The sequence below is a fragment of the Heloderma suspectum genome, chromosome 12 (genome assembly GCF_057233095.1).
Source record: "Heloderma suspectum isolate Gila_16-S chromosome 12, 16-S_ref, whole genome shotgun sequence".
Lineage (NCBI taxonomy): Eukaryota > Metazoa > Chordata > Lepidosauria > Squamata > Helodermatidae > Heloderma > Heloderma suspectum.
This window is the reverse complement of record NC_139469.1, coordinates 9,283,620-9,295,695: the sequence shown is the minus strand read 5'-3', so window position 1 is coordinate 9,295,695 and position 12,076 is coordinate 9,283,620. Positions and strand designations below refer to the sequence as shown.

At 43.8% G+C, this 12,076-nt stretch overlaps 1 protein-coding gene across 3 annotated transcripts in view; it reads right to left on the bottom strand.

Annotated features, from left to right (window-relative positions):
- SDK1 (sidekick cell adhesion molecule 1) overlaps positions 1-12,076 on the bottom strand; it is an 851,863-nt gene that overhangs the window by 208,158 nt on the left and 631,629 nt on the right. For all 3 annotated transcript variants that reach the window (XM_084818282.1, XM_084818285.1, XM_084818283.1), the window contains exons 18-19: positions 7,467-7,582; positions 3,136-3,328 (exon numbers count right to left, since the gene is read on the bottom strand). In XM_084818282.1, coding sequence (XP_084674408.1) covers positions 3,136-3,328; positions 7,467-7,582 — 309 coding nt within the window. The remainder of the gene's footprint in view (positions 1-3,135; positions 3,329-7,466; positions 7,583-12,076) is intronic.

The window sequence follows — 12,076 nt, the reverse complement described above, 5'->3', positions numbered from 1 at the left end:
CTACAAATCAGTGCAGATTGGTCAGGGTCAGGTCTCTGTGTGTTGTGCCCAGGGATATCTGATTGCCAAGATATCCAGACACAGATATTTATAATCAAGCTGCCAAAATCTTCCAGAGCAACTACCAGATCTGCAGAACTTACATCTATTGTTGATTCTATTTCTTCTTTGGGATGTCCAACACCTCTGCCTACCCTGCTGACATTAATTAATCAATCAAGTTATTTATTTATTTGTCCCACCCTTATTTCAACAGAACGGAAGGCAGCAAATAATGTGTTCTCAAATGGTGTCCCATCTAGACACTGACCTGACCCAGACCTGCTGAGCTTCAGCAAACTGGCTATATCATATGCCTTGACCATGCAATGGCACTAATTGGGGGTGGGGTGATGTAGGAAATAGAGCAGTTAAATGGCGTATTCTTTTCAGCTGACCATCCATTTTGCTTTTAATTGAAGGTTGATTACATGTTTACTGGAAAGCTGTATTGCCTTTTGTCTTTTGCAGGGGTGTTGAATCTCAGGCGTGTGGGCCATATCTGGCCCACCTGGGGTCCCCCTTCCACTACCCCACCCCCTTTCCCTCAAACTTCAATCATTTTGTGGTTTCTTGGCTTTTGCACCGTTTTTTTTTTTCATCCTAAAAGAATGAAACGCCTTTCCTAGGGCTTAGTTATTGGGAGTAAGAGCTTTAAACTAAAATATGCTGGTATTTTGGGCACTGCACCTTTTGCCTGGGGCCCAGCCCACCACTGGAATGTAGCCCTTGAGAGCTTTTCCACAATTGAATTTGGCCCTTGGGCTGAAAGCGGTTCGACAGCCCTGTTCTACTGCATGTCTCTAAAGTAAACTGTGTAAAGGGGAGATGCAAGTAGCAATCCTTGCTTCTACGTACACGTTAACCACATGTTTTCAGATATGTATCCCCACTCCACACACAATGGTATCTCACTATGAGGAGACATGGTGTCCAAACACAAATTCTACTTTCCCACTTTGTGTGAAGTGGCTCTGATTTATCAATTAAGTAGCCAATTAATAGAGCAATTTAATAACAGATTATTATTTAGAAACAATTTAAGGAAGGCAACCACTAAATATGGCTCAATTATACAAACAAAATAACTTCCCCAAGGGAGTACTAGACATTATTTACAATTATGTACCCAATGTCCTTCCAATATAGAACTGCTCCTATTGAAAAGACAATTTTTTAAGTCTGCAGGGATTCTTTGCATTGGTTAATCAACTTGATGAATGGTTTCAGCCTATTTAGGAAGCCCATTTGGGGGCACATAAACTTTGTTCATCGGCAGGTCAAGTATCTTGTAGAAAATTAGAAAGACTTTAGAAGAGTGCAACAAAGATTGTCAGTGGTATGGAAAACAAATCCTATGAAGAAAGGTTGAAGGAACTGAGTATGGTTAGCCTGAGGAAGATAGAGGGGGCAGAAATGGTAGCACTCTTCAAAGACCTGAAGAGCTGTCACACAGAAGAGGGCAATATCTTGTTCTCTGCCGCCCCAGAGGGAAGGCCTAGATCTAATGGCTTAAGTTACAGGTAAGGGTGTTGGAGAAATCCAAAACAGATTCAAATGACTTCAGATTTCAATGAATCCAACCTGTGGATTCCACAAAGGGCCAGCATCTTCCAAGTCATATGGATTCCACGGACTTGTAGACTGTTTTATTTACTTTCCGGAACTGTATGTAAACTTAGTTGTACAAAAGTACAGAAGTTACTGGGAAATATGCTAATATATACACCATTTTTTAAAACACACACACAATATTTTATATATCACTGATCTTAGAATTGAGCCTCTGCTTTGTAGCACTCTTTTTTTGTGCTTTTTGCTCATTGATGGTATTCTGAGCCAAGAAAAATACCCAATGTGTTACGTGGTGGCGAAAGTTACATAAATTGTGGCTGACTTTTTTGCATATTTTTCTGAAGAGGGAATAAGTTAGTCTGGACCTGTGAGAATATGATGGATGGATACTGTGGTTATATTTCTTGTTGTCTTTTAACATTTTGATATTTTATATGATTTAAATATTATTGATGATTTAATTATATTTTTAAGTTTTGTATACTTCTATTTATAGGTTTTAACTGTACAAGTTTTAAAGTTGCAAAGCCGCCTTGAGTCCCAGTATTGGGGAAAAGGCGGGATGATGATGATAAGAAGAAGAAGAAGGAGAAGGAGAAGTTCCGATTCCATCAGTGAGCGGACGATGGGACAAAAGACGCCTGGCAATCCGCAAAACACAGACGAAACAGATGAAACAAAATCTGTACATCCCTAGTCGCAGGAGGGTAGATATTGGGTGAACCTTAGGAGAAACTTATTCGTGCTAAGGGCAGTTCGACACTGGAGCCAATTACCTGGGTGAGTCGGTGGAGATCTTCAGACAAAGACTGGGCAGCCATTTGTTGGGGCTGCTCTAGCACTGGATTTCCTGCATCGAGCAGGGTGTTGGACTCACTGGGCAGTATACAACTGTGTCATTCTGTTAGTGCACGTGACATTGTGCGAGCAGAAACCAGGTTCCAAACTATGCACAAGAGAAGACTCCAACTAAAGTTACATTTGCACAAGCATGGTTGCACATGCGGTTTTGCATAACTCTTGTGTAACCTGTTGGTGCAATGTGTTGTGCATCCCACTTGTGCAACTGGTTATGCAACTGCTTGCTCCTGTTGTGCAACACAATGTGCAGAAGAGGGGCCATAGCTCAGTGTGAGAGAGTATGTGCTTTGCATGCAGAAGGTCCCAGGTTCGACCCCCTGCATCTCCAGGTAGGGTGAGGAAAGAATCCTGCCTGAAACCCTGGAGAGCTGCTGCCAGTCAGTGTCGACAACACTGCACTAGCTGGACCAAGGGTCTGACTCAATATTAGGCAGCTCCCTATGTTCCTATGTGCAACCGGTTGCACAACTATTTGCGCAACCACTTGCATGAGCGTAACGGGCAACTGGTTGCACAGCAGAAAGATTCAGTGGAGCTCTGCTAGCGCTACTTGCATTTGTGGAATGTCAGCATTGGATACTGCTCATTACCTGCAAAGCTCCTTCCAAGTCGATGTTTCTATGAAAAACTGTTAATGGATATGGGGCACTTTGTACTTACTGTCTTCATGAGTCTTGAGTAGCTGTGGTGGACTCCGTGGCCCATCTCCTGGGGTGGTAAAGCAGAGGATGGATGTGTAGTAAGCTGTAAACTTCTTCAGGTTGGTTATGTAGCCACTGTGAACTCCATGAAAATCTGGAGTAATGGTGACGGTGGTCATGGTTTCTGGTGCATCAGCTGGCCAGGCCAGGAGCTAGAAGGGAGGTGTGGAGAGACTTGATTTAAAAGGAGCTGAAATCACTTTAGACATGGCTCACAATCCAATACACTCAACTTCCAGCACTTTATTAGCTCAATTGCAAAAGAGCAAACATCACCATTAACGCAATTATCACAAAGATGGCTGTATGTGCAGATATAACCTTGTTACTACGTTTGCTGAAAGGGCTTGCATATTACATCCAGCTACAGACAGAGAATTTGAAAAGTGTGTCTTGGAAGAGGGTTCTTTTTTCTTTCTTTTCTTTTTTTTTTTTAAGTCTGAGGCAAACACAAAGTGCTTAAAGCTAGATTTAGGGATTTACATAAGAGTGACAGAGCCCCCCTTCTACTTAGAGAGGAATGCAGAATCACAAGAGCAAGATCAGGGGAAATAAAAGCCTACATCAGCAAAGCAAAAGCAGTCGGGTGCTAGAGGACCAAAGCACTAACGAAAGGGAAGCATGTCACTGGCCCCAAATGCTCCAGGTCCAAGAGGAGCCTGGGAGAAATGGCCATGTCAAGAAAGCAAGAGTCCGCCCCAGGTGCTCCTCAGGAGACGCAGAGGGGCTGGGGTTGAACTGGGCAGGAAGGAGCCCATCTCAGGATTGGTGAGTCTGACATGTTCAGGCACAGTGAGTTAATTGTGCATTGTCCCTTGGAGGGAAGCCTCACCTCCAGCATCTCCTCCTCTCTTCCCTTTGACTTGGAGAAACCATGCTGCAAGCCTGGGTTAAGAGCCCTGCCAGAGAGCCATATATAGCCCTGTTTAATCAACATAACTGGCAACATAGGCAGGAAGCCCTGAAAAACTGTCCACTCAGGAGAGTCACAGAGGCAGCTCAGAAGTGAATATGAGCAGCATGGGTGCTCCATGGCTCCAGAGAGAGCCCTGCTCCCTTCACAACACAGAGAGAGGCTTGAACGGAGCACAGATTGCAACAGCCAGGGCCAGAAGAGCCCTCAAGGAGGGTGTGGCATGGTCCAGAACAGGGCTGGCCCTACCATTAGGCAGTGAGGTGGCCACCTCATGTGACAGATACTGGGTTCAGTGGTGGTAGCATCCCTGGCCATTCCTCCCAAGCCTCACTGGCCATCCTGAGCTGATGCCCTAGCAACAACAAGCTTGTTCGCTTGTTGCTGGCCTGGGCTGGGCTGGCTGAGTTGCCTTTTCAACTTCTCCCAACATGTCACAGGCAGCCCCAGTGGGGAAGATCCCTGATCAAGCAGGCATGCAAAGGCAGCCACCCAGGCCACTCACTCCATTCTAGGTGCACGTGCATTGCTCTGCTCTCCTCTCGTGACACGGACTGATGTGCTCTCGTGACACGGACTGATGAATCCTACAGTGCTGCTGCACTGTAGGATTCATCTGAATGGGCTGTGAGCTGGTGCCAGATGAAGCAGTAGCCAAGCGACAGCAAAGTGTTGGAGGACAGAGCTGCATGCTCCTTGCAGTCTGCCCTGTGCTACCTAAGTTAGCTTGCTGCTCTCAGGGGTGGTGGAGGACGCTGTCCTGTCATCAGTGCTGAAGTAAGATTCAGTTGTCAGTCTGGATGGCTTCTGAACATGGAAAGGGTGTGTGTGCGGGGGTCATGTTGTCCTTTGCTTCAGGTAGCAAAATGTCTTTTGCTGACCCTGCCCTGAGAGAAAGCTATCCCAGGTTCCCGATCATACTTCTTTGAAGCACGATTTGACACACTTGGTAGGGTTTGTGCTACTCAACTGAAGTCAAACAGTAAGAAGAATGATCTCTGCTGCTGAAAGGCCCATTAGAACTTGCTCCCCTGGTTACTTTTCACAGCAAAACACTGGTAGGATAGCAGAATGTGCCTTCCTCACCATTGTTAATTGCCGTTCATTGGTGCTAACTGACCCAAACAGCAGGTGAACAACGGCTAAAGCAGGCAGGGAGGGGAGGGCTGCTGTATTTGACTCATGGGAATGCCAGTTTTGTTGACTACTGGCAATCAACGCATCAACTGAGGGTTTTCCCTCAGAGTGGTTTTGCACGTTGATTGACCAATGCCGGAAATTTTCATTGCATCAAAAGGAGATGTGCATGTCTGCAATCAGAAAAAATGGCTCCAAATCTCGTGTTCTGCAACTGGACCACAGTAAGTAAGGTAGCAGAGGCCTGTGTCCAAAGCTTCGATTGCAAAAATACTACTTGCAGCACTGAGGTTATGCTTTCAAAGCATTTCACATTCATTAGTAGCACAGTAATCCCAAGTAAATGTGGTACTGGGCAGAGAATCATAAACTCACATGGCCACTGACACACAGGTTTGATGCAAGCTAAGCACTGAGCATCAGCTTGCAGAACAGCATGGAGACAATCTTCCACTGCACCTGTGGTCTCCTGGATTCTGGCCAACATGTACAGAAGCCTTAAAAGCAAGCTTACAAAATTCATACTTCAACCCAGTATATCCAAGCTCCAGGCAGCCGGAACTGGCTTCATAGAGAAAGCAGACTGATTTCACACTCCCCCGCCCCCTGTTCCTGGAAGTGTCACATCATGCTCGGAAGATTCACTGGAATTCAAGTGAGTTTCAAAAGAAAAGAAACAATTTCATAATGGCAAACAGAGAGTCTTGCTTCTCTTTTTTAAATTATATCTATGAAACACAATGGAAATGTTCAAATGTCAACAACTGTGCTTTTATATTTCCTTGCTTCCCAAGACAGAGTTTAGCATTGCACAGTCCCATAAAATGAAGCTGAGTGCATTTGCCATGGAAAATATGCAATGGGTGGAACCTGCTTGGCAAGTAGACACACAAAATTGTGATTACTGGTAATTTATAAATCATTACACAAATTATGCAGTACAAGAAAATGTGATAGAAATGTTCTCCCCCTACTGTCCACAGTTTAAAAAAAAGCCATACAAGATATATGAACTGCACAGCTGTTTCAGTCTAAAGGAATTAAAGAAAAGCGAAGGGAAAAGAATGTTGACAGTTAAAAGCAAGCATATCACTACCTCTTGACAAGTGCAAATCAGCCTGTGAATTACTTTATACATTTTCTAAGGGAAGTGCAGTTTAAACAACAAATTGGGTATAAAAACAAGCTCCAAACACAGCCTAACAGTAAAGTTGGATTTGAACATTTTCTTTAAGAGCCCCAAGCCCATTACTGAAATGACATACTGGTCCAAATTCCGAGGCCTTTTACTCAGGTATACTCCCCTTGAGGCCTAGAGGATCAGTTTTGCAGCTAGTGATTTGGACACTATAGCACCTAGTAGCTAGGTTCTCAGAGCCCCTTGGGCATGCCCAAAGCAACTCTTTGAATTGTGGCCCTTTTAGAAGTCAGCCACTATCATTTTCATGTTATACCAGGAGAACCAACACTGAACGATCATGGTGCAATTCAACTGTTTCCATAGATGTGGTTGACTTTGCATGGTGAAGCTGTGCAGTTGCCCCTCTCTACCACTCATCTAAACTCATGCACGTGGCATCATTTTTTCCTCCTGGTGGGGAGGAGAAGTATCAGCCAAAGAGCAGTAGCCATGTGGACAGATGCCATGTAGTGTACCTGCTTCATACATAACTTTATGAGCATGTGGGATGTGGGGAAATCTGGGCCACTTCTACATTTCACAAGCCTGTCACCACTGGGGAAATATCTCAGTCATGGTGATGGCTTGCCAAGATTTCCAAATGAGTTACATTAATGTCTACCTGTTTATTATTAAAGGCATTTTTATCCCACCTTGCAGTATTGTAACTCTCCCAAGCCAGGTTACAATGAAACAAAACCACATGTGAAAATGACAATACCCAATCATTGATTGAACAGTGCCAGTTCACAGAGCACCACACGGGATAAAAAGGATTCCCTTTTTTTTGCAGCTCATTTTAAAGCCATTAGTGAAGGGGCAAGGTGAGCTTTCCAAGGATTGGTGGTGCAACTGAAAAGACCCTGTCGGTTGTACTACCCACCACACTTCTGATGGCAAGGCAATGCAGAACATCATCTCAGTCAGTCATAGATCTAGGTTGGCAGGCAAAGAGATATGGATCAAGGCGGTCTTTCAGGTGCGTTCCTAAAATCTGCATAACTACATCACAATAGTAATAGTTTATATGCCAAACAATTTAGAATGTATTAATCCAAACCTTGTATCCCTGATTGATCCCGTTGATGAATTGCTGTGGAGGAGGGTTCCACAAGAACTGGATGGTGGTTGAGTTGACAGCTTCTGCCTGGACATTCTGTGGTGGTGCGGTAGGCACTGCGCAACGCCGGCCAGGAAGAAGACAAAGTAAAATTGATTGCAGGCAGGGAGAAGAAATGGAAGAAAGGAGAAGGGAAAAAGAAGAAACCTTTAGCAGCCACTCATGATTCAAAGAAAATAACAGTGGTGTAAAAAAGAGACCTGTGATTTATGTTTCTGATACTCAGGGGTAACTTAAAAAGAAAGTTAATTGGGTTATTTCTCATTTTCTGTTGGAGAGTCCTTCAATGGCCAGAGGAGGGGACGAGATGGTTCTTGTGGCTTTTTATTCTACAGATGATCTTTTCCCAAAGACCTAAGACAGACACACAGATGATGGGTGAATACATCTCTCTCAGTTATTCATAGCTCTAATATGAATTTGCAGCAGGCAAACAAATTTATTGAATTATAGCATTTTCCTCTGTTCATTATTAATTATATAAAAAAAATCAAGGGGGGTAGCAAATAACATCCAATGGGATAAAGATCAGACGCTAAAATAGAGCTTGCTCTCCTTTAGTAGGGAAGTAACAGCCCAATCCTATGCATGTTTACTTGGAAATAAGTCCCATTATGTTCAGTGGGGGTTACTTCCAAGTAGATGTGCATAGGATTGTAGCCTAAATTATAGATTCTTGAACAACTGACATACTAAATGTATGTTGTTATCTGTACTGGGCAGTTGGAATCATATTTCATATCATTTGTAAACTAAAAAGAACATTAACAAAACTGAAAAAGCAGTACTTTTTAAAAGAACTTTAGAATCCCAAAATTAACCTTTCATCTGTTCACAGTTAAAAACAACAACAAAGAGACTGGGTGTAATATACCAAGTATAGCAACCCTGTGAAATGGATGGTGATTGATTAAAGTAGGTTTTGACAGATTGTGTCTCAAAATGAGAAAAATGTGCTGACTTAATTTTATCCATTTACTTGGATTGCTAATTCTCCCAGTCCCAGAGTCTCTGAGACAGCCACTCCAAAAACACTCCTAAAAATAAATTTATATTTAACTTCCATATACATTTTTCTTTTCTATGAGGGGTCATATTTGCTATAACCTGCTTGTATAAGATGAAAACTGTTAGTGGGTGGTTTGTCTGCCCAGCTAAGTGACGTTCAACCTGCTCTGGAGGGGGTTGCACTCCCCCTAATGGATCAGGTTCGTAGTTTGCGGGGCTCTTGGATCCAGCTTTGTCACTAGAGGCACAGGTGGTCTTAGTGGCATTGAGCACCTTTTATCTGCTTAGGATGATATATGAACAACACCCTTATCTGGACAGAGATAGCCTAGCTGCAGTTATCCGTGCTCTGATAACCTCTCATCTCAATTACTGTAACGTGTTATATTTGTGGCTGCCTTTGAAAATGGTCTATAAGCTTCAGCTGGTCCAAAAGAGGCAGTGAGATTGTTAACAGGGACTGGCCAATGTATGCCAGTACTTTTCCATCTGTACTGGCTGGCAGTCCATTTCCAGGCCCAGCTCAAAGTGCTGGTATTGACATTCAGAGCCCTAAATGGCTTGGTGCCAGGTTGTTGTGAACCACCCAGAGAGCTTCGGTTAGTGGGCAGTATAGAAATATAAGAAATCAATTAACAAAACTAGAGACAATCTGTATTCCATAATTGGTAAAGACTTTGCAGCTAGATAACATCTTTCCCATTGGTCATCTGCACTGTTAAAATGAGGATGAGCTATGTATGTACAAGACTACAATAACAGAAGTCACTCATCACTAATTCCACAACCTGAAACTGATTCCTGAAGTCACGTGTATAATTAATCACAAGACTTTCTGGAATCACAAGACTTTCTGTGCTGCTCACAAACCTAATGGGGTATATTGTCCCCATGATGCCTTTAGAAAAAGCTTGGAATATTAACTTAGTGAGCTGTTGACATAATACAGTTCCTAATAATTCTCAAGACAGTATTAAAGCTGGATATCCTTCATAAAGCCCTCTCCCAACCTTCAGTCTCTGCCTTTCATTGAAATATCATGAAGATTATGTCACGGCCCAGTACTCTCAGGACTGCTTCTATAAGAGGATGGGGCGGATAACATGGAGGATGAGGACAACTGGGTTCACAACACAGCAATGGAGAATGCCTTTGACATAACCACCTCACTAGAAACTTTCATGGGGGAAGAGCAGCAGCAGCAGCAGCAGCCCCAGGGGAGAGCATGCCTCACAGTCTCTGCACCGGAGGTGAGAGTTTTGTCTCTGTCCTTTGGTTCCAAGCACCTGTCTCCAGAACCATCCGCTGCTGGTGCCTCGCTACCACCACAACCATGTCCAGGGGCGGAAGGAGGCTTCTCAGGCCTGCCAGGACATGCACCTGTGGATTAGGGCATGGTCCCTTTAAGACCAACCAGTTTTTCGCTGAGGAGGCATGGCAGGCGCCCACGCCACTGGACTACTTATGCTTTTGCTGGAGCAGCAACACACTAAGCTCCTTGTCCATTTGTTTTGCAGCTAGCCTTAGCAGCTTGCATCCAAGGCACAGAGAGCTGTCCATGGTCCTGATGACCTGCAGCCTACCTAGACTCTCGGGATGATTTGCCAGAATGACCATGTGGGCTACAGCCTGGAAGAGGAGCAATTATAGACTGAGCCAGAGCCCATCAAGTCTAAGCTCCAAAGCTATGGGGCAGGGGGACAAGAGGCTCTTTTGGGTCTGCTGAATTGGCTTTCATTCTCAAGGCATGTTGTCTTCCTCATATAAACTAGTTCAATGTGGGGGGGAATTGTATCATCATCAGAGAAAAATTATGGTGGTGATCTCCAACCACCAAGAGAGAGCAGAAGGCTGGGGGCACTAGAAGAAGATAAAAAGAAAAGGGCAAGGCCAGAGTACCCCTGGGTGCTTTAGGTTCTAAAGGAAAAGACCTTGGGGGAAGCAGTTAGTCTAAGAAAAACTAAGACCATTCAAACAGTTAATCCATGCACAGCACAATCCTTTGTATGTCTACTCAGAAGCAAGTTCCACTGAATTCAACGGGAGTTACTCCTCAGGTAAATGTGTATAGGATCGCAGCCTAAATTAACTTAGGACAGAATCCATTGTGAAGTTTTCCTGCGCCTGTTAAATGAACGTGGCCTGTTACTCTCATGCAACTCTAGCTCATTACAATGGAGTACACACAGAAGAACTTCCCAGTGGTTTCTGCTGATGGTTCACATCTGTCTCCCATTCTGCTACCATTAATGCACCTAACATCTGCCACTTCTGTTTCACTGAATGGGTTTGTGAAGTGGGCAACATGCTAGTCCCAGGGAGAAAAATCTGCTAAAAGGTGGCTGTGAGGAGTTTTGCCTCCTTGGGGAGGCCTGCCTCACACTCTGAAAAGAATGGTGACTTCCTGGCATAGGACAGAGTTCTGAAAGCATTTCATACAGAGTATGCCTGCAGAAGTCATTCTTAAACATCTTCCTGCTGCATACTGCACACCTTTGAGCATCACCTTTTTCTTTGAGACTTCTGAAATGCTTTGAGGAACAGGGAGATCTGCCCATAGGGAATGACACCTGTAAGAGGACTCAGAATACCTTAAAACAGTGTCACATGCGAACACAGGGTTTCTGTACATAGCCCTTACTTTCGGAAGCTTTTATAAAGCCTAGTCAAAGAGAAAGAAGTATTTATTTACAACTTTCGCAGTAATGTGGCAAACTCAGTGCTTTATTTTTCTGTATCTTAATGGGGAAAACATTCTATTTCAGCAACAGAGTGATGTTTTTGCACCTGGAATAAATCACGGCAGCGTAAAAGATACCTGTTGCAACAAGGGTGGACATGATAAAATCCTGACTGGGGAAAAAATGCAGTTCCAGAAATCATAACGTATGGCATGGTTCATTTCTGTAGAGAAAACCAACTTCTGAATCTCAATTAATGCATTTCATATGTAGATAAAATGAGATTCGTTAATGTGTGTGTTTTGTATATGTGTAGCATCACCGGTGCAATGAATATGAACCTGAGCACACTCTGGGAGAGAGCGGAGGACAGGAAGGCCTGGCGTGCTATGGTCCATGGGGTCACGAAGAGTCGGACACAACTTAACGACTGAACAACAACAACAACAACAACAACATAAAAACTCTTTATCAGTAAAACTACCATATGAAATCTTGCAGTGTTACACTTTAATTTAAGATGCTGCTGCCAGCCCAGCATTCTGTGTGCATAGCACAGCACAGCACAAAGATAAGCATGTGCCAGTGACCAGCTTTGCAGCTCTCACAAATGCTCTGCTTCCCATTACAATGTAGGTTTTACAGATTGCACCGAACCAAACCAGACTTCTTCCCCTGGGCATGTGTAGCTTTCAGTGTCTTCTGACAGGTTTGAGGTATTCCCCAAATTTCACAGCAAAGCTGGTGTGATAGAACCAACCTTTGCATTCTTCTTGGTAAAGTTCACTTAGCTAGAAATGCATCAGGACTCAGCTCCTCGAACTGCAAGTTAATACGTAGCATTCTAAAAATGCTCTCAGC